Raw genomic sequence first — 27,803 nt, 5'->3', positions numbered from 1 at the left:
CTCTGATTTTATTATTCATATCAGAAATAAACTCACCCATGTGTTAAACTAACAAAAATGTAAAATTGTTTTAATGATTTAAATGGAAGTGTTTCTAAGGAGTAGTTTAAGATTGTGGCTCTATTTATGTCATTTGGAACTTCAGCCATCTGTTGAGGTTACACACAATGCATTCTAATAATTCAATTAAATAACAAAAGATCATGATACTTTCCATGTGATTTAAGATTGCAGTGGTTATGCCATGGGAATAAAGAAAATTAAGTGAAAATATAAAGAACTTTAAAATACACGGTGAGAAGTTAGTTTGGACTGACTAGATACAGAAAATACAGCATTCTTTTCATAAGAGTTGGATAGAGGAAACAGTATTTTCCATATTCTTTTTTCCAAAAACCTTTATAATATGATAAGTGAAAAGAGAGCTTTTTCTACTAAAAAAGCATCCTAACTCTTCTGTTTAGCCACACTTGCATAGGTATTTTCAATTTCTTTGTCTTCAGGACATGTATGGGTAAATTCTTCACGGGCATAGGCATTGTGAAGATAGCGCCAGACTCCTGAGAATTCTGCTGGAATGTCAAAGTCACGGTATTTCTTGGCTGCAACCTAGGGTTTTGGGAAAAAACAGTTGGTAGTAAAAGGCATCAGTGACATGCCTAGTGTGTAGAAACATATCTCAAAAGTCAAGATCATTAAGGATATGTTATCTACACAAAAATAAACTTTAAAAATCTTGGACTTACTACTTTAATGTTTTGTTTACAAACGTAGACAAAGCTATATGTGTGTACTCACATTTATATTTATGCTGTATTTAATTATTAATATGTTTGGAAGGAAGCACAAGAAAAAGAGCACATATTTCTCCACTAGACTAAGACCTTGCTTAGGGTCCCAACTGTCTTATTTCTTTATGTATTCTGTGTGTCTGGCATAGGATCTGAGACAGAATAAGTTCTGTTCAATAAGAATTTATTAAATAAATGATTAAATCATCATAAATTAGTAGCTCACATTATTTATCATTTACTATGATTCAGACACTGTTCTAAGCATTTTACGTGCATTAGTTTAATTTTCTCAACAATTCCATGAAATGGTTAATATTACCCTTGTTTTATAGATAAGACAGTGGAAAACACCTTCTGATTTTGGAAGAAGCAAGAAGTTTTTATGGTTCCCAGGGAAGATCATTATGGATTTTTCCTCTGGGGAGAAAAAGGAGATATACACTATGCATAATGATGATGACAAAGCCATCATATAACAATCTGACACTAAATAGTCACTGTGTTTCATGCTGGCAATTCCCAAACCCCTCCCAGACCATTCAGCGTACCCTACAAAGACTTACTTTAATAATGTTCAGTTTGGGTAACAAGCTGCAGTCAGCCAGTGTCAGCTGATCCCCGTCCAAGAACAATCTTCTGGAAACTGTGAGTTCCTCGGCACTGTCTGGATCAATTTCATCCAGAAGTGGGGTGTTTAGGTAGTCATCCAGACGTTTAAATTCTCTGAGCAGAGATTTTTCAAAATCTGATGCAAAGAAAACATAAGGTTGCTAATGTTTTGTCTTCATGACTGAATACATTCTCAGTAGGCTTTTTACCCATTTAGACATCTCTTATCTATACACATTGCTTACACTGGCCCTTCAAAATCTAAATAGTTAACTAGAACTCTCAACTACCCACTGATAAGACAGGGTCAGATGTTTATTCAAATGGTGAGTAAAAACAGTTTTGGACTTTTCTTGAGGAGGTGCATTGGGAGGAGAGTCAAAGAAAGAAAAAGTCACATATGTTATTACTAAACACAAAAGAGTCAGAAATAGAATCAGAGACTAATAGCTCTCATGACTCAGAAGATAGTAGACCTATTCAAGAATGTTTGTGGGAGATGGTAGATGCAATAGTTTTAGAAACCTTAAAGGTACACAGGACTGGGAAACTGAGCTAAGTTAGTAATTGCTCTATTGAATTTTGGGTTCTAAATTTAATAAAACTTCATGCAAAGGAATTTCAAAGGAGAGAAGAGAGAATCAGAGGAAGAGTGTATTCCCCAACATATACTGCATATTCAGGAAAATCCTACTTTAGCTGAGTGAGACTGTGAGAATCAGCGAATTTGTGAGAGAAACAGAAATTTAAACAAAGGTATCTTACTCTTATTTGCTTCTTTTTGCGTATTCTTAATGTATGCAGAAAACTTGGCAAAGAGATTACAGCCCACATCAAAGGACTCCTTGTTCTTGGGACTCAGGTGAGGATACCTTAAAAAGAAACATCCCTCTATGATTATTCACACATAACATGTCAGAGACCAAGTGTCCTAGCTTGTGCTCTACTGAGAATGGAAGTTTTGGAAAATTGTGCTGGAAATGGAAAGTCCTGGAATCTCTAATTGGAAACATGTATTTTTCCCAATATCAGAATACTTAAGTTTCTAAAGTTCACTGGGAAATTGATTGTGGAGAATTCAAAGCTCATTAACTTGTGGAAAGAATGTTTTAAATGGTAGTTATGTCCCCTCCGTACTTGCTCCTCAAAGCCTGTTTGGCAGGAGATATGTTGGTAATACATTTTCAAAGGTAAGTCGTAGGAAAAACATGGTTTTAAATTATTGTAACTTACATAAAAATGAAGGAGTAAAGAGGATAGAAAGGATGGCCTCTCCTTAATAATACAAAGTTCATTTAACATAATAAAAATAAAATGATGTAGTAATATAATTCACCACACTGAGAAATTAAATACCATATGATCATGAATAGATGCAGAAAAAGAGTTCAATGAAAATCAATTCCTATTCATAAAAAAAAAAAACCCACTAGCAACTAGAAATGGTCAGGACAAACACTTAGTTATCTTCCTTGATTCCTCTCTTCTCTCCATCCCCGTATTTGATCCATTAGCGATTCTAGCTCTAGCTTACCTTTCAAAATTTACCCAGGGGAGGTGGGTGGGGCATGGGCTAGATGGGTAATGGGCATTGAGGTGGGCAATGGGTGAGCACTGGGTGTTGTATGTAAGTGATGAATCACTGAATTCTACTCCTGAAACCAATATTGCCCTGTATGTTCACTGACTAGAATTTAAATAAAAATTTGACAAGAAAACAAACAAACCCCAAAATGTATCCAGAATCTATCTACTTCTCACCACCTCCACTGCCCCCTGCCTGGTCCAAAGCTTATACTATTGCAACAGCTTCTAGACTATTCTCTCCACTCCCCTGCTTGTCCCCCACACTCCTAGACTATTTTCTACCTGCTGCCAGAGCAATCATGTTAAAACGTTAAGTCGTATCATATCTCTTCCCTACTTACTACCCTGCAATGTTTCCATCTCAGTCAGACTCAGACCCCAAGCCCTCTCAGTAGTCTATGAGGACTGATGTGCTCTGACCCTATCTTACCACCCTGCTCTCATTTCCTTCTACTCTTCCCCACTCACTTCACTTGGAACTTACCTCCTTGGTGTTTTTCAAATAGGCCTGACAAGCTTCCACCCCCAGGCTTTTTCACTTTGCCCTTAAATGGACTGATTTCCCTCATATATGCACATGACCTGCTTCCCCTCTTCTTTCAGATCTTTTTATAATCCCTTCCTAAATGAGGCCTTCCTCTGCCCACTGCAACCTTTCCCCTGTCCTTAACACTTGCTACTTCCCTCCCTTGTTTTACTTGTTCTTAGTTTTTAGCATCATCTAAAGTAGTTTGTTTTGCTTTTTAATCTTGCTTATTTATTGTCTTCCCCAACTAGAATGTAAGGTCTACAGGACAGAGTGTTTTTGCTTGGTTTAATCACTGATGTGTCCCAAGTGCCTAGAATAGTATCTGACACTAAGTATTGAGTAAATATTTGTTGAAGATTAAACTATCATTAATTTCCTTAACTTGATAAAATGTATCCATCAAAAACTTAACAGCAAGCACCATATTAAATGGTGAAATGTCAGAACTATTTCCCTTAAAATGAGTACAGGATAAGAATAATCATTATCACTACTACTTTTCAACATTTTGCTGAATGCGCTAACAAGTGAGACAAAAAACATTCAAAATGGTGACTTTAGAACCATTTACATTAAATTTAGGAACAAGATAGATGCCTACAATTGCTTTTATAGTAGATATTGTTTTTGAGGTTCTAGCAAGTTGAGAAGATAAAGCACTAGTATAATTATTGGAAGAGAAGCAACAATATAATTGTATACCTAGAAAACCCAAGAAAGTATAGGAACAATTACTAGAATGAATGAGATATTTTGGTAAGGTGGCTAATACAAGTCAAACATTAAAAAAATAAGTTTTCCATGCTAGCAATAACCAGCATATTCCATTTAACATAATAGAAAAGGTAGAGAACCAATATGAAAAAAACAAAACAAGACAAAATCTTATCAAAGAACATAAGACTGGCACTTAGGTTGATAACCTAATATAAATCAGTGGATGAATGGGTAAAGGAGATGTGGTGGAATATACAATGGAATATTATTCATCCATAAAAAAGAAGGAAATCCAGCCATTTGTGACATGAATGGACCTTGAGGACATTACTCTGGGATAAGTCAGACAGAGAAAGACAAATACTGTATGATCTCACTTATATGTGGAATCTAAAAAGCAAAACTCATCAAAAAAGAGTAAAATGTTAGTTACTGGAGTTACCTTGGTGAGGGGTTGGGGAGATAATTGTTTAAATGTTAAAAACTTGCAACTAATAGATAAATAAGCACAGCATGGTGATTATAGTCAACAAGACTATATTATAAACTTCAAAGTTGCTAAGAGAGAAAGTCTTAATTGTTCTCACCACAAAAAAGAAATAATAATTATGTAATGTGGTAGAGATGTTAGCTAACGCTACGGTGGTTATCATATTGCAATATGTAAATATCAAATCAACATGTTGTACACCTTGAACTTACACAATGTTGTATGACAATTATATCTCAATAAAAATAATAAGATGGTACCCAAACAAATACACAAATCATGTTCTCTGATGGGAATCATTTGTATCATAAAAATGAAATTTCTTCAAATAGTAATATAAATTCAGTGCAATTTCAATTAAAAGCCTAATCTTTTTTTTTAAAGATTTTTTATTTATTTATTTGAGAGAGAGAATGCGCTAGAGAGAGAGAGCATGAGGGGGGGAGGGTCAGAGGGAGAAGCAGACTCCCTGCTGAGCAGGGAGCCCGACGTGGGACTCGATCCCGGGACTCCAGGGTCGTGACCTGAGCCGAAGGCAGTCGCCCAACCAACTGAGCCACCCAGGCACCCAAGCCTAATCTTTTTTTAAAAAATTGTGATAAAATTTACATAAGATAAAACCACTTAAGCTATTTTAAAACGTACAATTCAGTGGCTTTATTTTTTTATTTTTTATTTTTTTAAAGATTTTATTTATTTATTTGACAGAGACAGAGTGAGAGACAGAACACAAGCAGGGGGAGTGGGAGAGGGAGAAGCAGGCTTCCCGCTGAGCAGGGAGCCCCATGCGATGCGGGGCTCAATCCCAGGACCCTGGGATCATGACCCGATCTGAAGGCAGACGCTTAACGACTGAACCACCCAGGTGCCCCAATTCAGTGGCCTTAATACAGCCACAATATTGTGCAACAATGACTCCTATGTAGTTCCCATTAAGCAATTACTCCCCATTCATTCCTCCTCTCAGCCCCTGGAACCACTAATATTTGTGTCTATGAATTTGCTTATTCTAGACATTTTATTTTTTTTAAGATTTATTTATTTATTTATTAGAGAGAGAGAGAGAGAGAGAGAGAGAGAGAGAGAGAGCATGAGCAGGGGCAGTAGCAGGCAGAGAGGGAGAAGCAGGGTTTCTGCTGAGGAAGGAGCCCGATGCGGGACTCGATCCCAGGACCCTGGGATCATGACCTGAGCCGAAGGCAGACGCTTAACCAACTGAGCCACCCAGGCACCCCTCTGGACATTTTATATAAATGGAATCATACAATATGTGGCCTGTTGTGTTTGGCTTCTTTCACTTAGTATGATGGTCAAGTTTCATTCATATTCTAGTACGTATTCCTACTTCATTCTTTTTTTAATTTTTAAAAAGATTTTTATTTATTTATTTGACAGAGAGAGACACAGCGAGAGAGGGAACACAAGGAGGGGGAGTGGGAGAGGGAGAAGCAGGCTTCCCACTGAGCAGGGAGCCCGATGCGATGAGGGGCTCAATCCCAGGACCCTGGGATCATGACCTGGGCAGATGCTTAACGACTGAGCCACCCAGGCACCCCCAAAAAGAACATCTTTTGAAAAGACAGAAGTATGGAGAAAATGCCATGTGAAGATGGAGGATTGGAGTTATAGATCTACAAATCAAGGAACACCAATGACTGCTGAAAAACCACTAGAACCTAGGAAAAGGCAAGGAAGGATCTTTTTCTTAAAGGTTTCAGAGGGGGCATGGCCCTGCTGATACTCTAGCCTTCAGAACTGTAAGACAAATTTCTGTTCTAAGCCACCCAATTTATGGCATTTTGTTATGGCAGCCCTAAGAAACTAAAATAAATGTCCATTTTTTAGGTCTTCTTTAAATTATTTCAGCAATGGTTTGTGGTTTTCAGCAGAGAAGCTTCCTCCTCCTTCCTTAAGTTTATTGCAAAGTATTTTCTTATTTTTGATACTGTTGAAAATGGAATTGTTTTCTTAATTTACATTTGTATTATTCATTGATAGTATAAAAGAATACAAATGATTTCTGTATGTTGACTGTAGTATCCTTCAGTTGCACTGAATTCATTTATGAGTTCTAGTAATATTTTAGTGGATTTTAAAGGATTTTCTGTATGAAAGATCATGCCATCTGCAAATAGAAATAGTTTTACTTCTTCTTTATCATTTTGAATACTTTTTATTTATTTTCCTTTCATAACTGCTCTGGTTAGAACTTCCAGTACAGGGCACCTGGGTGGCTCAGATGGTTGGGCGTCTGCCTTTGGCTCAGGTCATGATCCTAGGGTCCTGGGATCGAGTCCTGCATCGGGCTCCCTATTCCTTGGGAGCCTGCTTCTCCCTCTGCCTCTCTCTCTCTCTCTGTCTGTCATGAATAAATAAATAAAATCTTAAAAAAAAAAAAGAACTTCCAAGACAGTGTTGAACAGAAGTGTCAGAAATGGTATCTTTGTGTTGTTCCTGATCCTAGAAGAAACATTTTCAATCCTTCACCATTAAGTGTGATGTTATCTGTGGGTTTTTAATAGATGCCATTTATCAGGTTGAGGAAATTCCTTTCTATTCCTAGTTTGTTGAGTATTATCATGAAATGATGTTGGATTTTGTAAAAATATTTTTGCATCAAGATGAGTATGTGCTTCCCTCCTTTACTGCTGCTCTTTATTTCTTCACATGACTTTGAGTTACTGTCTAGTGGCCTCTCATTTATGCCTGAAGGACTCCCTATAGCATTTCTTGTAGAGTAGGTCTACTAGCAACAAAATTCCTCAGGTTTTGTTCATGTGGAATGTCTTAACTTCTCTTTCATTTTTGAACGATAGTTTTGCCCAATATGGAATTCTTGGTTGACTTTTATTCCTTCAGCACTTTATTTTATTTTTTAAAGATTTATTTATTTATTTTAGAGAGTGAGAGTGAGAGAGCAAGAGCAAGAGAGAGAGAGAGAGAAAGAGAAGGCAGTGGGGAGGGGCAGAGGGAAAGAGAGTTTTAAGCAGACTCCACACTGAGTGTGGAGCCTGACCTGGGGCGCGATCTCACAACCCTGAGATCAGGACCTGAGCCAAAACTAAGAGTCGGATGCTTAACTGACTCAGGCGCCCCGCCTTTCAGCATTTTACATATGTCATCTCTCTGCCTTCTGATGAAAAATCATCTGTTAATCTTATTGAGGATCCCTTCCACATGATGAGTCATTTTTCTCTTGCTGCTTTCAAGATTCTATCTTTGGTTTTGGCTTTAGATAATTTGATTATAATGTATCCTGGTGTTGATCTCTTTGTGTTTATTTCACTTAGAATTCATTGACCTCCTTGGATGTATAGACAAATGTATTCCATTAAATTTGGGAAGTTTTCAGCTATTACTCCTTCAAACATTCTTCTGCCTCTTGATCCCTATTCTCTCTCTTTCTGGGACACTCCCATTATGTGTATCATGGTACATTAGATTCTGCTCATTTTATTCCTTTTCCTCAAACTGGATGTTCAGTTTTGCACATTATTTCTTTTATCTGTTCAAATCTGCTGTTGAAACCCTCTAGTGAATTGTTCATTTTAGTTATTGTACTTTTCAACTCCAGAATTTCTGTTTGGTTCGTTTTAATAATTTCTATCTTTTTATTGATATTCTTTCTATGTTGAGGTTGCTCTCTATAGTTTCCTTTAGTTCTTTGTCCATGATTTTCTTTAGCTTTCTAAACAGATTTTACACAGTTGATGTAAAGTATTTGTCTATTAAATCAAGTATCTGGGTTTTCTCAGGGTCAGTTTCTATTAATCTCTTTTTTCCTGTGAATGGGCCATATTTTCTTGTTTCTTACCATGAATTTTATTTTTTTCTTGAAAACTGGACACTTGAACATTATAATGTAGAAACTCTGAAAATCAGATTCTCCCATTCCCCAGGATTTGTTACTGCTGCTTATTGTAGGTATCATTTATTTGTTTAGTGAATTTTCTGAAGTGATTTTGTAAAGTCTGTGTTCTTTGTTGTGTGGGGCCACTGAAATCTTTGTCCCATTATCTTTGGTTAGTTATTGATTTAACAGACATTTCATTAAACTCCTGGGACCAAAATAAACAAACCAAGAAAGAAAACATCTCCCAGTGTTTGCAGTCTTGCTCTGAGTTGGGGCATTCCTTCAATGCTTATGTATGCAGTTTACAGTTTAGCCTTCAATTTCTGCTTGCATGGTGTCTGAAGTTCAATCAGAAGTAAGAGTTTAGGATCTTCTCAGGTCTTTTCTGAGCATAGGTCTAGACCTGGACAGGTGCATGGACTTCTAGAGTCCCTAGAATACATGAAAGCATTTTGAAGCCCTTATTTCCCCAAGTATCCCCCAAACATCCCAGCCTGTTGGCACCCTGATGGACTGGATCGAGGGTTTGTGTTTTTTTCACCTACTTTAGAGCTTCCCCAGGGCTGAGGCAGCTTCCCTGGTGGCATTCATGGAAGGCATTTAAAGGCAGTTGTATTAGCCATTGCTACATGGGGCAAGGGATAGCACTTGAGGAAAGCAATAGACAAACTGAGAATAAAGCCATATCATGTCCTCTGCTACCAGCAACCTGCACCTACAATGTGGACTGCTATCTTTAAGGCTGCTAAAGACTGAGGAGTAGAGGATGGTAGTAAGATAACCTAAAATGCCACAAGCCTCTCTTACTAAAATTCAGCTTTTTTTCTTCATTAATATTCCCTTGGCTTTTGTAAATTTTGGGTTATATTCCAGAGTTCTGGAAAAGTTGATTCTGACATTTTTTCCCCAAGCTATTCATTGCTTTTATAGAGGGATGGAGTTTTGGAGTTCCTTACTCCACCATTTTCATTGATGTAGGTATCTAACAGGTTTTAAAAATTTAGATAAAGTTTATATGAAAGGGCTTCCATATCTAGCAATATGGCAGACAAAATAACCACTCTGGAGGGCTTTGTAAAAAGAAAGTACATTTTAGCATTGTTTGTAATGCCAAAACTTAGAAACAGTCTTTCAGTTGTTTCTCTAACAATGGTAACTGTTATGAACAGGTGACTGTTGCCTGCTATCCTCTCCTTTTTATTGTTATCCTTTTAAAAATGGCAGTTTTTACTCCAGTTATCCAATTCCTGCTCCACCATGGTATACTGAGTCAAGGAGTGGATGGAGAAAACTTGCTTTTATTTTTTTTAATTGCCCAATGATTAGTATCTAATGGAGATGTTGCATATCACCCAAAGATCCTGAACTTTGAGCTGGATGCGGTAACTGTATGGAACTTGGAAGCTGTCTCTCTTGGGAGTAGGTGTGTTCCATGTAAGAAGCATGCACACATTTATTAGATGGTCAGAGGGGCAGACTACTGCTGATAACCCAGTTCTGTACCTCTCTCTTTCTTTTTCTTCCTTCTTTTCTTCTTTTTTTCTTTCTTTCTTTGACTAAAACTTGTTTTATTAGGGGTGGCAATATACCTGGATAAGAACTACATTTCCCAGATCCCCTTTGTACTTAGATGTGAACATGGGAATTACTTTTGGATAATGAAATATAATGCAAATTGTTGAGTGTGGCTTCTGTGGAAACTTCTTAAATCTGGCTTGCACCTTTTGTTCTTTGCCCTTTTCCTTCTTCCTGTGTAGCAGTTAGACTGTTGCCTGGAATTCCAGCAGACATATTGTCACCATGAATTAACTTTGAGACTGGAAGCCTCACCTGAAGCACAGCAGAGAAGAAAGATTAGAAAGAGCCTGGGTCCTTGGTGCATTTTTGGAGCTGTCATTCCATCCCTACAATGACTCATTCTTGACTTCTTATTATGTGAGAAAAATAAAACCAATATTTATTTAAGCCAGTACTTTTTTTTGTCTCTAGTTATAAGAGTTGAATGCAATCCCTGATATATAAGCCAATAGAAAATCAGAAGGATTTGACAAGATGATTCACAGAACAAAAACAAATGATCAACCAACATGTGTAAAGATGCTCAGATTCACCTATTATTCAGGGAAATGCAATTTAAAGTATCATGAGATATCACTATACCTATCACACCAGCAAGATTTAAAGAGTGATAACACCTAAATCCCCATCACCTATTTTAACCATTCCCCCACCCCCTTCCTTCTCATAATCATCAGTTTATTCTTTATAGTTAGGAGTCTTTTTCTTGGCTGCCTCTCTCTCTCTTTTTTCCCTTTGCTTATTTGGTTTTTTTCTTAAATTCCACATGAGTGAAATCATATGGCATTTGTTTTTCTCTGACTTATTTCGCCTAGCATAATACTCTCTAGCTCCATGCATTTTGTTGCAAATGGCAATATTTCATTCTTTTTATGACTGAGTAATATTCCATACTATATATATATATGTATATATATGTACATACATATACATATATCTATCTCACATCCTCTTTATCCATTCATAAATTGATGGATTTTTGGGCTGTTTCCACTATTTGGCTCTTGTAGAAAACGCTGCTGTAAACATTAGGTGCATGTATCCCTTTGAATTAGTATTTTTGGAGTCTTTGGGTAAATACCCAGTAGGGCAATTGCTGGGTCGTAGGGTAGCTCTATTTTTAACTGTTTGAGGAAACTCCATACTGTTTTCCAGAGTGGCTGCACCAGTTTGCTTTCCCACCAACAGTGCCAGAGGGTTCCCCTTTCTCCACATCCTCACCAACACCTGTTGTTTCCTGTGTTGTTAATTTAGCCATCCTGACAGGTGTGAGGTGATACCTCATTGTAGTTTTGATTTGCCTGTCCCTGACGCTGAGTGATGTTGAGCATCTTTTCCTGTGTCTGTTGGCCGTCTGGGTGTCTTCTTTGAAGAAATGTCCATTAATGTCTTCTGCCCATTTTTAAACTGGATTATTTGTTTTTTGGGTGTTCAATTTTATAAGTTCTTTATATATTTTGGATACTAACCCTTTATCAGATATGTCATTTGCAAATATCTTGTCCCATTTTGTAGGTTGCCTTTTCGTTTTGTTGATCATTTCCTTTGCTGTGCAGAAGCTTTTTATTTTGAAGTCCCAGTGGTTTATTTTAGCTTTTGTTTCCCTTGCCTCAGGAGACATATCTAGAAAGAAGCTGCTATGACTGATGTCAAAGAGGTTACTGCCTGTGTTCTCCTATGATTTTAATGATTTCCTGTCTCATATTTAGGTCTTTCACCCATTTTTAGTTTATTTTTGTGTATGGTATAAGAAAGTGGTCCAGTTTCATTCTTCTGCATGTGGCTGCCAGTTTTCCCAACACCATTTGTTGAAGAGACTGTCTTTTTCCCACTGTATATTCTTTCCTGCTTTGTCAAAGATTAATTGACCATATAGTTGTGGGTTCATTTCTGGGTTTTCTATTCTGTTCTTTTGATCTATGTGTCTATTTTTTTGAATTTTCAAATTTCCTTTTTTAAGGTTTTTATTTAAATTCTAGTTAGCTAAGATACAGTGTAATATTGGTTTCAGGAATAGAATGCAGTGATTCATCACTTACATAGAACACCCAGTGCTCATCACAACAAGAGCCCTCCTTAATACCCATCATTTTGTGTCTGTACCATACTGTCTTGATCTCTACAGCTTTTTTTTTTTTAAAGATTTTATTTATTTGATAGAGAGAGACACAGCGAGAGAGGGAACACAAGCAGGGGGAGTGGGAGAGGGAGAAGCAGGTTTCCCGCGGAGCAGGGAGCCCGATGTGGGCCTCGAACCCAGGACCCTGGGATCATGACCTGAGCCGAAGGCAGACGCTTAACGACTGAGCCACCCAGGCGCCCCTACAGCTTTGTAATATAACTTGAAATCTCAAATTGTGATGCTTCCAGAAACAGACATATAAATACAGAGTACAAACTGCTGGTTGCCAGAGGAGGGGGGGGTGGGATGGGTGAAAATGGATGAAGAGGAGTGGGAGATACAGGCTTCCAGTTATGGAAGGAGTAAGTCATAGGAATAAAAGGCACAGCATAAGGAGTATAAAAAATACTTTGGGGGCGCCTGGGTGGCTCAGTTGGTTAGCCATCCAACTCTTGGTTTTGGCTCAGGTCATGATCTCAGGGTCCTGGGATTGAGCCCCACATTGGTTTCCACGCTCAGCAGGGAGTTGCTTGGGATTCTCTCTCTCTTGTCCCTCTGCCTCTCCCCCTGCTTGTGCTCTCTCTCTCTCTAAAATAAATAAATCTTTAAAAAATACTTTGAAATATTACGCCTAACGTTTTCATGTATTTGAAGTTGAAGGGGGAAGTTTATGCATAATAGACATTATATTTCCCAACCACAGAGCTTAGAAATCAGACTGAATCAAAGGCTATTTCAAAATTGAAGATCTTGTGAGGGCTCTACAATAAAACAAGTCTAATTTCTATCATTATAAATGCCCCCAAACTTCATTATGGCTGAAATTCCCTGCCTTTTCCAGGTTTCCAAATCTATCCTTTGCCCTTTCCTAATATATTACCTACATCTCATAAAGTTTTAATAACTTTACATGTATTAAATAAGTAATTCTGTAGTAAAGTTTTGTAATCATGTATAGAGTAATCATGGGGATCTTTGCAAACGTTTCTAGAAAAATAGCGAAAGAGAAATCCAACAGTGAAAAAGAGTTAGATCTAGAAATAAGAATCCTCAATCTGCAATAAAATAGATTTTCTCCAAAACAGTAATACACAGAGAATGCTGTACCTTGGAGGAGCCAGTGTCTGCTCTAGAAACTCCTCAATTTTAATGAAGTCTGTTTTCAACTCCTTGTTATACACCAGGAAGGGAGGATTGGTACCTGGGGCTAAGTCCTTCAGCTCTTCAGGCTTTCTATGATTATTGAAAATAAGCAGAGTTAGGCTTCTAATTAAAGTATACATTATACAAACATAAACATAATATTGTTGTCTACTGATTTCAATCTCCAGAATGAAACATATCCTGATTTCTCTTACCTGGTCATGTCAACAGTAGTCACATTGAATTTAACTCCTTTAAGCCAGAGGATCATAAAAAGGCGTTGGCAAAAGGGACAGTTTCCAATACTCTCCCCATCACTTCCAGCCTGTTAAGATAAAGGAAGGCCTCATTCATTCATTTGCTCAAGTATGTATTGAGAGCCTACTGGGAAATGAGCCAGTTGCTAGAGACAAAATTGGAAGCCCTTAATCTCATGGATCCTACCTCCTGTGGGCACACAGAGATAATGAATCAAATAATAAGTTTATTGTATTTAAAATGACAAGTATAATGAGTACATAGTAGTAATAGTTAATTTTATATATTACCAGAATTCATATAACCATTTCCTATTGATGGGCATTTCAGATATTCCAAAATTTTTGCTATGCTAAATGCTTCAGCAGCAAATATTTCTGGGCATATAATTTGTTCCACTTCTGATATTATATCTTTAGAATTAATATTAAAAATGAGAATGTTGAAAAAAGAGTAAGTGCGTTTTCCATTTCAATAGATCCTGCCAAATTTCCTTTCTGAAAGGCATTTTCCATATGTTTATTGCTGATTTGATTTCCTTATTTCATGAAGTTTGTTCATGACAACTTACATTTTCTCTATCAAAGTGATATTTTCCTTATTGATTTGAAAAATTTATTTGTATACTAAAGATACTAACACTTTTTGATACATATCACATGTACCTTAAAACATGGCTTATGTAAAAATTAAATTTTACATGAAATCTACTACTCAGTCTGGTTTTTCTGATCTCCTTACACTGCCATTATATACATCAAGATTACAAAACAAAAACAAAAAGCAAAAAACCAACCCCAACCCTTTCTTGTTTTGTTTTATTATAAAGATGTTCTTTTGTGTTTTCTTTTAGTACATTTATGCTTTCAGTTTTTGCATTTGTTTCATCTATTTGGGATTTATTTTGGCACCAGGAGTATATTGGGACTCTAGCTTATGTACTTAAATTTTTAAAAAGTGGTTAATAGTTGTTTTAACACCATTCAATTAAAGATCCATCTGTTGACCAGCATTACCCTGATGCCAAAACCAGACAAAGACTACGGAAGGAGGAAACTATAGGACAATATCCCTGATGAACACACATACAAAAGTTCTCAACAAAATACTAGCAAAAAGCATTCAACAATACATTAAGAGGATAGTTCACCATAATCAAGTGGGATTTACTCCAGGGATGCAAGGATGGTTTAAAATTCGTAAATCAATCAATGTGATACAGGATATTAACAAAAGAAAGGATAAAAACCATATGACTATCTCAATACATCAGAAAAACCTTTTGACAAAATACAACATCCATTCATGATAAAAACTCTCAACAAAGTTGGTTTGGAGGGAACATATCTCAACATAATAAAGGCCATATATGAAAAACCCACAGCTAACATCATAATCAATGGTTAAAAGTGAAAGCTTTTCCTCTAAGATCAGGAACAAAACAAGGATGTCCACTCTCTTTTATTCAACTGGAAGTCCGAGCTTCAGCAATCAGGCAAGAAAAAGAAATAAAAGGCATCCAAATTGATAAAGAAGTAAAACTGTTACTATTTGCAGATAACATAATACTCTATGTGGAAAACTCTAAAGACTCCACCAAAAAACTATTAGAACTAATAAATGAATTCAGCAAAGGTGCAGGATACAAAATTAATATACAGAAATTTCTATACATCAATAATGTAGTAGCAGAAAGAAAAATTAAGAAAACAATCCCATTTACAATTGCATAAAAAAATAACATAGTTGGGATGCTTGGATGGCTCAGTCAGTTGAGTGTCCAACTTTTTTTAAAGATTTTATTTATTTTGACAGAGAGAGAGAGTAAGAGAGGCAGGCAGAAGGAGAGGGAGAGGCAGGCTTCCCACTGAGCAGGGAGCCTGATGCGGGTCTCGATCCCAGGACCCTGGGATCATGACCTGAGCCAAAGGCAGATGCTCAACCGTCTGAGCCACCCAGGCGCCCCGAGTGTCCAACTTTTGATCTCAGCTCAGGTCTTGATCTCAGGGTCATGAGTTCAAGCCCCATGGTGGGCTCCATGCTGGGTGTGGAGGCTTCTTAAAAAAAAAAAAACAAAAACAAACCTGGGAATAAACTTAACCAAGGAGGCGAATGACCTGTACTCTGAAAACTATACAACACTGATGAAAGAAATTGATGATGACACAAACAAATGGAGAGATATTCCATGCTCATGGATTGGAAGAATTAATACTGTTAAAATTTGTTAAAATGTCCATAGTATGCAAAGCAGTATACAGATTCAATGCAATCTCTATCAAATGCTAATGGCATTTTTCACAGAACTGGAACAAATAATTGTAAAGTTTGTATGGAGTCACAGAAGACCCTGAATAGCCAAAGCAATCTTGAGAAAGAACAGAGCCACAGGTATCATGCTCCTATTTCAAACTATACTATAAGACTATACTAATCAAAACAGTATGGTCCTGGCACAAGAATAGACACATAGATCAATGGAACAAGATAGCCCAGAAATAAACCCATGCTTATATGGTCAGTTAATCTATGACAAAGGAGACAAGAATAGCCAATGAGGAAAAGGCAGTCTTTCCAATAAATGGTGCTGGGAAAACTGGACAGCTAAAAAATGCAAAGGAATGAAACTGGACCACTTCTTTTATACACCATACACAAAAATAAACTCAAAATGGATTAAAGGCCTAAATGTAGGACCTAAAACCATAAAATTCCTAAAGGAAAACATAGGCAGTAATCTCTTGGACATCAGCTCTAGCAACATATTTATGGCTATGTCTCCTGAGGCAACAGAAACAAGCAAAAATAAGCTATTGAGACTACACCAAAATGAAAAAAGCTTTTGCACAGCAAAATAAACCTTTAATGAAATAAAAAGGCAACCTCCTGAATGAGAAAAGATATTTGCAAATAATATATCTCCTTGGGGGGGGTAATATCCGAAATATGTTAAGAACTTGTACAACTGAGGTGCCTGAGTGGCTCAGTTGGTTAAGCATCTGCCTTCAGCTCAGGTCATGATCCCGGAGTCTGGGGATTGAGCCCCATGTTGGGCTCCCTGCTCAGCGGGGAGCCTGCTTCTCCCTCTGCCCCTCACCCTGCTCATGAGCACTCTCCTGCTCCTTCTCCTTGCTCACTCTCTCTCTCAAATAAATAAATAAAATCTAAAAAAAAAAGAACTTATACAACTGAACACCAAAAAATTCCGAATAATCTGATTAAAAATGAAGACTTGAATAGACATTTCTCCAAAGAAAATATCCAGATGACCAAAATATACATGAAAAATGCTCAACATCGCTCATCATCAGGGAAATGCAAATCAAACCCACAATGATATATCCTTTCACACAAGTCATAATGGCTAGTATCAAAAAGATAAGAAATAACAAGTGTTGGAGAAAAGGGCACCCTCATGCATCTTCAATGGGAATGTAAATTAGTCCAAGCACTGTGGAAAACAGCATGGAGGTTCCTCAAAATATTAGAAATAGAAATACCATATGATCTAGTAATTCCACTACTGGTATTTACCCAAAGAAAATGAAAACACTAATTTGAAAAGACATATGCACCCCTATGTTTATTGAAGCACTATTTACAATAACCAAAATATGAAAGCAACCCAAGTGTCTATCAATAGATGAAGGGAATATTACTCAGGCATAGAAAAGGAATGAGAGCTTGTCATTTGTGACAACATAGATGGACCTAGAAGGTATTATGGTAAGTGAAACAAGTCAAAGAAAGACAAATACCATATGGTTTCACTTATATGTGGAATCTAAAACACAAAACAGGAAGCAAGTGAAACAAACAAAAACCCCAAACAAAGCCAATCTCTAAATACAGAGAACAAACTACTGGTTGCCAGAGGGGAGATAGGAGGGGGTGGGCAAAATAGACAAAGAGAATTAAGAGATACAAACTTCCCAGTTATAAAATAAGTAAGTCATGGAGATGAAAAGTCCAGCATAGGGAATATACTCAGTAATATTGTAATAATGTTGTTTGGTGACAGAAAACAACACACTTTTCTGCTTTGAACCCTTTTTTTTAATTTTATTTTTTTTAAGATTTTATTTATTTATTTGACAGAGAGAGACACAGTGAGAGGGAACACAAGCAGGGGGAATGGGAGAAAGGGAAGCCCGTCCCCCACCAAGCAGGGAGCCCGATGTGGGGCTTGATCCCAGGACCCTGGGATCATGACCTGAGCTGAAGGCGGACACTTAACGACTGAGTCACCCAGGTGCCCCCCTGCTTTGAACTTTTATGTGTGCTTGAGTTTATCTGTGGCCCCTCTACTCTTCACTCATCCATTCACTCTCCCAATAAATACTTACTGAACAAATAATGTATTTAGAATAGACCAGATATTACATATCCATATATAATATATACTATATATAACAGATATTTAAAAAAATAGTCTCCCAGTTAACTTACTTTTAAACTGAGATAAATTCTTTGAAGGAAGGATGGATGTGCATGTTATGAGAGCATGTAACAGAGAAACACAATCTATATGGGGTCTGTTAGGGAAGGCCTTTCTGAGGAAGTGGCAATTGGACTCAGTTCAAAGAATAAGAATTAACTAGGTGAATAGGCACAAAGAAGGCATTCTAAACAGCAAATAGCATATCCAAAAGCCTTGAAACATGCTTCAGCATGGCATTATAAGGAACTGAAAGAAGGTCAGTATGAGGGAGTGAAGGAGAGAAAAGAAAAATGCAATAAATTGAGCTACATGAAAGCTAAAATCTGCTTTTCATAAGAACTGTTAAGAAAATGAAAAATGTTTGTATCCAAAATATAAAAATATATGAATAAAGAACTCTTACTACTCAATGACAAACTACCCAACTTAAAAATGGGCAAGAGATTTAAACAATGTATGAAAGAGATACAGATGGTAAATAAAGACATGAAAAGATGCTCAACATCACTAGTCAACAGGGAAATGAAAATTAAAAGCATAAGATACCACTATGAACACATTGGAATAGCTGAAATTTAAGAGACTGACCATACCAAGTATCGCCAGGAATGTGGAGCAACTGGAACTGATACACTATGGTTGGGAGTGTAAAATGGTACAAGTGGTTTATAAAGAGTTTGTCAAACCCAGGACTCTGGGATCATGACCTGAGCCGAAGGCAGCCGCTTAACCAACTGAGCCACCCAGGCGCCTTATTTTATGTAAATTATACATCAATAAAGTGCATTAAAATACAAAAGTTCAAAAAGTAGAATAATCCCCCCTATAATATCATGCAGGCATTGCAGAAGTTGCAGTGACAAGGTTAGGATATGACCATGGAAGGAGAAGAACAAGATCAGTGAAAGAGAAGAAGTCAAGGATCTGAGAGGCCAGAGTACTGGAAAGGTCATCTGTGTAAATATTAAAGTCACCAAGAATTATGATAGGAATAGTGTTGGAGAGAGTGACAATGATTCAGAAGTTAAAAATCCTCAAGAACTAGGGGAGAGTGACCCGGTGTTTGGAAGACTACTATAACAAGGAAGGGTAGTGGGTGGTTTAGTCTGATTTTATGAGACTCAACCTAGATATTTCTTTGTATGGGGGAAGTAGAATGGTCTGGACACAGGAATGAGGAGCAAGGATACCTAAAGGATACATACCTTGTTTCCAGGCTCAGTGGTGAGAAGAATGAGGAAGAAAAGGTAGCCACTTCTTGAGAAGACTATGGCGGATGTGTCTTGTGGAAATCCAGGCTTTAGACACTTCAATCTCAACATGCCCCAAACTGGATTCTTTCATTTTTCTTTACTCCACTCACTGACCTACTCTTTCTATGGGGCTCCTAATCCTGTGAACGACACTACTATCTGCCACGGACTGAATTGTATTCTCCCAGAATCATATTTTGAAACCCTAACCTTCAATGTGTTAGTATTTGGAGACAAAGCCTTTGGGAAGTAATTAGGTTTATATGAGGTCATGAGGATGGGGCCCTAATGATGGGATTAAGGCCCTTATAAGAAGAGACCAGGAAGCTTTCTCTCTCCTCTCCTCCTCTTCTCTCTGCCCACCATGCAAGGACACTGAGAAAGCAATCATCTATAAACAAGGAAGAGAGGTCTTACCAGAACCTGACCATGCTGGCACCTTGATCTTGAACATCCAACCTGTAGAACTTTGAGAAGATAAATATCTGTTGTTTAAGCCACCAAGTCTCTGGTATTTTGTTATGGCAGCCTTGGCAGACAAGATACTATCTACTGAGTTGCCCAAATTAGAAACTTGAGGATAATCCTTCTGCTTTGCTCCCAAATTGAATTCAACACTAATTCTTGTCAGTTTTACTTATAAATATCTCCAAATAAGTTTAGTTCTTTCATTTGCCATGGCTTTTACATCATTCATTCATTCAATATTTATTTGATGTTTACTATCTGTTCCACACTGTTAGTTGCTAGCTACCCAAGTCCAAGCCATCAGCATATCTCATCTGTTGGATGGATTTATTTGTTTGTTTGTTTGTTTGTTTATGCTTTTGCCTCAGTCTGTAGAAGAAAGTAAAGGGTATTTTTTACCTTACAGCTGCTCTGATCTGTCATTTCTAACAATATTAAGGTCCCAGAAGCCGTAGGCAAAATCCTAATTTTTTGGGCAAATTTTTCTTTCCCTGGCAATGGGCACAACAGAGGAAATGATGGTTACTGTTGTTCTTTTGTGATGTCAGGGAGTGAAAAGCTATGGGAAGAGGCACCCAACCTTGGCAGTTGTGTTTCTTTTGTAACGGAAGTCAAACTAAGGATCCAATCAGAACTGGGGCTAGTAAGTAGAAACATAATTATGGGTGGGAGACAGGAAGAAGAATGGAGTCTGATTATAGATACAGCAGGAAGGGTGGATCGCTTTTGGCAAAAGGAAAGGCAAAACACTGAGATGTGGAGGAAATGCAGTCAAGTTTTACAGGAAAACTGAGGTTTTTTCCCCCCTGTTTATAATATGCTGATTTAAAGTGCCATCACAGAAAATTTTAGGATGTAAATTCTCTAGCCTGACTGATGAATTACCACCTCTTAAGTATATATAGCTGGCAAGGACAGGATGTGGTCATTCACAAAAACAACTTTTTCTCTTTATGTTTGTGATCTAAGTTTGTAAATATGAAAAATAATAATGGTCACAATATCTGACATTTATTGAGCGTTTACTATGTTAACAACTATAGTGTTTTACGTATTTGTTTTAATTAATCCTCACAGTGAAGATGATCCCATGAAATAGGTTCTGTTAACCCTCTTGTTTTACAGGTGAGGAAATTGAGGCTCAGAGAAGCTGACTTGTTCAAGTACATTCAGTTAGACAAGAGCTATGATCTATATACTCTTCTCATGTAGCAGGTCCAGGACTGTCTACTCCACAACCTAAACTCTTAAACACTGTTTTCTCCCATCTAGTAGTTTTGTTGAATTTTAAAAAATTAATCAGTTTTTATGATAGTCTTCATGATAGTTCTAAGAGAGTTTGAAAAAGGTCTGAAAATTCAGAGAAAGGTATAATCTCTTTTTTCTTTTCCACATAGATAAAGTGTTTTTGTTGTTGTTGTTGTTATGGTTAGGGTATGTCCCTTGTATTTTGCCGTTCAGAAACCCCTCCAGAGAATAAAATCCCAGACTTCTGCTGGGGTTAGGGTTAAGATTAGGGGTTAAGAATTAGGGGTTAGGTTAGGGCTTGGGTATGTGCCTGGTATTTTGCCATTCAGAGACGTCTTCAGAAGGTTAGGGTTAGTTTTAGGGTTAGGGATTACAGTTAGGTGTTATGGGTTATGGATTAGGGTTAGGGTATGTGCCAGGTATCCTGCCATTCAGAGACCTTTCCTAAGAATAAAACCCCACACTTCTGCTGGGGTGAGAATAAACATGGCAACCCTCTATCAAGCTGAGGCAAGGAGGATATTTGGGACTCTAAATACTCTTTTTTTTTTTTTTTTGAATTTTGAGATTTTTTTCATTTGAAGGTAAATCTTAATGCTATTAAATTCACAAATATGCTGATTTAAATACCCAATTCTATTTATCTAAAACACACATTGCAAACATACAAATATCTATTCTCTCCACATGTCAGAGCCCATTCATTTCATGGTTTGGAAATGCAGAGAATAGATTCCCCTTAAACTGCAAGTCAGCAGGTGTTTCTTTACAGTTAACTTTAGCAAAATTCATACAAAATAGTAATTAACAATGATCTTCTTTACTTGTTAACTTACAAGGAAACACCTTCAAAACTGCATTTTGTTAGAGTTTCTGTACTAAAATGTAGAAAAACTGAACTACACAAATATTGAAAAGTTAAAAATTCCTTAATTTTTTATTCCTGGTACCACTACCACAATTTACAGGGCAACACACCTGATGTAATGAAAAGAAAAGACAAGGACAAAGCTACAACAGGTGAAAGACCTCGGGAATGTACATGTAACTGACACTACACTGCATTAATCAGTAGCTGCACTTTTTGCAAACTGTGCAAGAAGGGTTTCCTGTTTAAGCTGCAGTAACTTTTCTGACTATGGATCATCGTTCCTTCTGTGGCAGATTTTTACAGTTCCTCTAATGCATTTGGGAAGACTGTCTCAAAATAACCTGCAGCTTTCCTGACAACTCCTCGCTCTCTCTCCTGTTAAGAACTGTAACCCTTTTCTTCTGAATTTTTTTTTAGAACCTTCTGCTACCATATCCACCACTTCCACCACCAGATCCATAAGCAGCACCATAGGGACTGCCTGAGCGTCTTCCACCAAAACTGCCCCCCTTCATGGGTCCATAATTTGATTGCTGTTGTCCACTATAATTTCCAAAATCATTATAGTTCCACCACCACCATAGTTACCACCTCCAAAGTTTCCTCCTTCATTGTAACCATCATAACCTCCACCACCACCTCCATATCCGCCTCCTTGGTTTCCACATCCTGGTCCACCGCCACCGTAGCCTCCTCTACTACTATATCCAGGACCACTACCAGAGTTGCCACCATCACCTCCAAATCCATTATATCCACCATCACCTCCTCCATAACTACCTCTGCTGCCGCCACATCCACCACCATAGCCTCCTCTTCCACCGAAGTTTCTACCATGGCCAAAGTTACCACCACCTCCAAAGTTTCCTCCACGACCCATGAAGTTGCCAGATCCACCTCCACGACCTCTTTGTGATCTAGCAGACTGTATTTCTTGTTTAGAAAGGGCTTTCTTCACTTCACAATTATGCGCATTAATAGTGTGGTGTTTCTGAACAACAAGTTTATCAACTGTATCATGATCATCAAAAGTTACAAAAGCAAATCCTCTCTTTTTTGCACTCTGCCTGTCTTCCATAACTTCTATTGTCTCAATCTTGCCATACTTTTCAAAGTAGTCTCTCAAATTCTATTCTTCTGTATCTTCTTTAATACCACCAACGAAAATTTTCTTCACTGTGAGATGGGCACCAGGCTTTACAGAATCCTCTCTAGAAAGAGCTGTCTTTGGTTCCACTACACGCCCATCAACCCTGTGTGGTCGGGCACACATTGCTGCATCCACCTCTTCAACACAAGAGGAAGTCACAAAACCAAAACCCCTGGAACGTTTTGTTTGGGGGGCTCTCATCACCACACAATCTGTAAGTGTACCCCATTGTTCAAAATGTTCTCTTAAACTATCATCTGTAGTTTCAAAGCTCAAACCACCAATAAACAGTTTTCTCAACTGCTCTGGTTCCTTTGCATCATGGCCCTCCATTATGAGACCGGACTCGCCTCTTCCAATTCGAGTTCAATCGGGACTCTAAATACTCTTTAAATAGATATTTAATTGATTTTTCTGTTTTTATCTCTACTTTCACACCCATTTTCAGAAATACTACCAGTTCTTCTTCTTCTTCTTTCTTTCTTTCTTTCTTTTTTTTTTTTTTTAGAGAGAGACAGAGAAAGAGAGAATGAGGGAGGGAGGGAAGGAAGGGAGAGGGACAGAGAGAATCTTAAGCAGGCTTCATGCCCACTGTGGAGCCCAACACGGGGCTCAATCTTACAACCCTGAGACCATGACCTGAACCAAAATCAAGGGTCAGATGCTTAACCAACTGAGCCACCTAAGTGCCCCACTACTACCAATTCTTAAATGTTTGGGGTCATCTCTAGGAAAACTAGGCTGCTTCTCAACTTTTCTTATCATGTGTCCAGTAAGCCAGATCAAGGGTTAGGGTTAGGGTTAGGGTATGTGTCTGGAATTTTGCCGTTTAAGAAATCACCAGAGAATATAACCCCAGACTTCTGGGCTTAGGCTTAGTGTTATGGTTAGGGTATGTGCCTGGTATTTTGTAGTTCAGAGACATCTCCAGAGTGTTAGGGTTACATTTAGGGTCAATTTTAAGGATTAGGTTTAGGAATTAGTGGTTAAGGGTTAGGGTTGGGGTTAGGGTATGTGCCTGGTATTTTCTAGATCAGAGACATCACCAGAGGACAAAACCCCAGACTTTTGCTGGGGTAAGTATGAGGGTTGGGGTTAGAGTTAGGTTTAGGGTTTGTTTTAAGGTTAGGGTATGTAACTGGTATTTTCAGTTCAGAGAGGTCTTCAGAGGGTTAGGGTGTGCCGTTAAGGGTTAGGGTTAGGGTTATCTTTAGGGTTTTGGTGAGGGTTAGCATTGGGTCAGGGTTAGGGTTAGGTTTAGGGTTAAAGTTGGGGGTAGGGTTTAGGGTTTAGCAGTCAGGGTTTAGGGTATGTGCCTGATATGCTGCAGCTCAAAGATTTCTCCTGAGAATAAACTCCATGCTCTCTGGGATGAGAACAAACATGGCAGCCATCTACCCAGTTGAGGCAAGCAAGGTATTTGGGACTCTAAATACCTTTTAATTAGATATTCAGTTGATTTTTCTGTTTTTATCTCTACCTTCACACCCATTTTCAGTAATACTATCAATTCTTGAATGTTTGGGGTGTTCTGCAGGATAATTAGGCTGTTTCTCAATTTTTCATATCATCTGCTCAATAAGTCACTTTCTCAGACCACAGTTTAGGGTTAGGGTAGGGTTAGTGTAAGTGCCTGGTATTTTCGAGTTCAGAGACCTCTCCAGAGGGTTAGGGTTAGTGGTTATGGGTTTGGGGCTAGGGGTTAAGGTTTAAGGTATGAGATAAAATGGCTTTGACACACTCAGAATTTTGGCCCAAATGTTAAGTTCTATAACTTTATGTAAAAATCTTTATTTCAAAGTGTTTGGTAGAGAACACAGAATCTATTTAATGAGCAACAAACCAATAAAAGATAAAGTCTGCATTTAGAGAAAATAAAAGGTATGTTAGAAAATCCTTTGTTCTTCGTTCGTGGTTAAAAATCTTGCCCAAGTCATTCAGAGCTGAAAGGCAATGTTTTCACTGATTACATTAAAACACCTAGGCGGTATGATATAAATTCTTTTGTTTCGGTATGATACAAATTCTTAATTGTGACAGGAAAGTGCTTAATCTCTTTTAGGTATCCTATTGGTGATATGGGGAAGAAGTTGTGGTAGGGTTTTTAAGCCACAGCCAGAGGTAGCTGGGGAAATCACAAACTCCTTTAATCTTTAGAAAGAAACTGCACGATCTATAATGAGACACCATTGATAAAGAGCAGTGCTTTTTAAACTTACTCATTAATATTTTTCACGCCTCTTAATCCTTATGCCCCATGTCCATATTTTCTCTGAAACTTCTAGAGATCTATGGAACACATCTTAAAGCAAAGCAAAACAAATTCCTGGACCAGATGATACTCAAGGTTCAGAAAATCTATAATTTGTATCAATGTCATTAGAAAAGCTTACATCTAAAGGATTCCATCTGATGAAATTCTCGAAAAATTTACTAAAATGTTTGCCAAATTGAAAAGGTAATTAAGTTTAAGGAACTTGCCTCTAAAACTATATGTCTATTGAATAAGATTAGACATAACTATTTTAAAGAATTGGAATCCTAACCTTGCCATTCACTAGCTATGTGACCCTGGACAAAGTTACTTAGATAGTCTTTGCTCTACTTTCTGTACCCATAATATAGGGTCGATAATAAACCACTTAACACAATGCCTGCCATATAGTAAGTATTCAATAAATGATTAGTTATTTTAACCTGAAAGTTATTATTTAATTCAACACTTGTTCCTCCAATGTGTGATTCACTAACTTGTCCTGTCCAGATTACTACCCAAATATGGGAATTCTATGAAGATGAACACATAGATAAATGCCAGCAACTAGTTAGGGGAGTTTGATTGGGTTGAATGAGTAGTTAAGACTAAAGGAATACTTTAGTTGCCCTATGAAGAGACATTACATCTGGTTTGAAATTGGTAGATGTAAAAATCCAGTTAGGAAGTTAAGGCTTATTAATATCGTGTCTGAGCAGTCACATGTTTTGCTAAAATCCAGAGATAAGAGAAGTAGCTCTTATGCCCCATAGTCCAACACTTATTTGGATTATTTTGCTATGCAGGAATTCAAGGATCACTCTCCTATAATTTTGAAAGGGCAGATTGATTATGTCCTTTGTGTATAAATTTGACCAGTTTATGAGTGTAAAAGTATTACTTTGGCTAACAGATATTTAAACTAACATTTTGTAAACATACTTTATTTCATGTCCTTGTAAGTCATCAATAGACATATAGTTTTAGAGGCAAGTTCCTTAAACTTAATTACCTTCACTTACTTACCTAAAGATGAGGACAATATTACTATAATGACAAGTACTACTACCATTACTCCTACTCATGATATTACTTCTACTAGGACTAAATGAGGTAATATATGTAAATATGTGTAATATATGTGAAGTGTTTAGAAAAGGGCCAAACATGATATGAGAGTTTGCTATGATTATTATCATCCTGGATACTTCCAATAGTCAAGGAAAATACAGAAGAAAAAATAGTTAATATAAGCAGAGTTATAGGAAAATTATAGGAAACTCTAATTTCTACTTGGAATAATCTATACAAAATTATTATTTTTCTTGATGAGTTAATCTGGAAACACATGTTCCTTTCTCCTGACTTAGGGGTTTTCCAAAGGGCTTTTCTGAAAAGTTAAGGCATTACAAAAAAACCCCAAGGCAGACCATAAAGAGGAAACATACCATTCTAAAATGCCTCCTCCTCACACAGACTCCTCACACAGACTCCTGGCTGTTTTCTCCCATAGTGTCCATGTGACTCCACTGTGAGCTTCACCTATTGCGGGAGAATTTTAGAAAGCTCTATCTGGGCTATGTGTGGGATTGGGGTTTTCAGGCCATTCTTGGCCTTCTCCTCTCCCCATTTAGGACTTCCAAAATCTCTCTCATAAAACAAGATTGCAAGAGCTAGAAAGCCCTTAAGGATCATTTTGTCAGGCTCCTTCATTATACAGATGAAGAAACAAAGGTCCAGAGGGAAGGAGAGATTTGTTCAAAGTTACACAGAAAGCCGCCAAGAATATAATTTAGTTGTTCTGACTACCAACCTGTCTAGTGCCATTTCCACAATATCTCTTTGCCTTTTTCAAATAACATGTTTTCCTATTGTCGTCTAAGAACAGCCAGGCATACATCGAGTACTCAGAGGAGGAATATAATTACAAAATTATTTCTTATCTCTAGCCCAAATATTGACTTCTTTTTAGAATCTAAGGCACAGTGTCAAGAAATAATACATTCCATATGCCTTTATTATAGCTAGAAAACTTACCTTCACGAAAAGCTCAATTTCAGGATCTGTCATCTTTTTGTTTTTACTACCAGTAGTCAGCCCCCTGCCTCTTGCGGAGTTCACAGTACTCGTGGACTATTTTCTTCCAGTTTTATCCAAAGGCTCAGATAAAGTTGGTGCTTTAAGAGGAGAGTCCAGCTTGTAGTAGACTGAGTCAGAGCTGGCGCCAGTCTCTTCTCAAGAGGTGGGGTGCAGAGAATTCTAGATGCTTGAGAGCAGCTCTTGAATTCGTTTTCCTTCTTCCTCTTGACTTAACATTTGAATCAAGGAGGAGCTGAAGGGGTGTGTGTAAACTGGCTGGCTATGAAGGTGGGGGTGTTCCCAGAAAGACTTCAATGCCATGAGTCAGCATAGGAAAAACACATACACACAAAAACACA

General features: G+C 37.6%; 1 protein-coding gene and 1 pseudogene across 1 annotated transcript; both read right to left on the bottom strand.

Moving 5' to 3' along the window:
* Positions 1 to 43: 43 nt before the first annotated feature.
* CLIC2 (chloride intracellular channel 2) lies at positions 44 to 27,667 on the bottom strand. The gene is made up of 6 exons (XM_027609343.1): positions 27,403 to 27,667; positions 13,638 to 13,747; positions 13,387 to 13,512; positions 2,169 to 2,275; positions 1,358 to 1,539; positions 44 to 609 (listed from the first exon to the last, which is right to left on the bottom strand). Exons 1-6 carry the CDS (start codon positions 27,433 to 27,435, stop codon positions 448 to 450), a joined length of 720 nt encoding a protein of 239 aa, XP_027465144.1. The 5' UTR covers positions 27,436 to 27,667; the 3' UTR covers positions 44 to 447.
* On the bottom strand, positions 22,274 to 23,450 carry LOC113931403 (annotated as a pseudogene).
* Positions 27,668 to 27,803: the final 136 nt, after the last annotated feature.

Source organism: Zalophus californianus, chromosome X (genome assembly GCF_009762305.2).
Source record: "Zalophus californianus isolate mZalCal1 chromosome X, mZalCal1.pri.v2, whole genome shotgun sequence".
In the NCBI taxonomy this organism is placed as follows: Eukaryota; Metazoa; Chordata; class Mammalia; order Carnivora; family Otariidae; genus Zalophus; species Zalophus californianus.
Note: the sequence above shows the minus strand (reverse complement) of the source record. Positions and strands in the feature narration are given on the sequence as shown.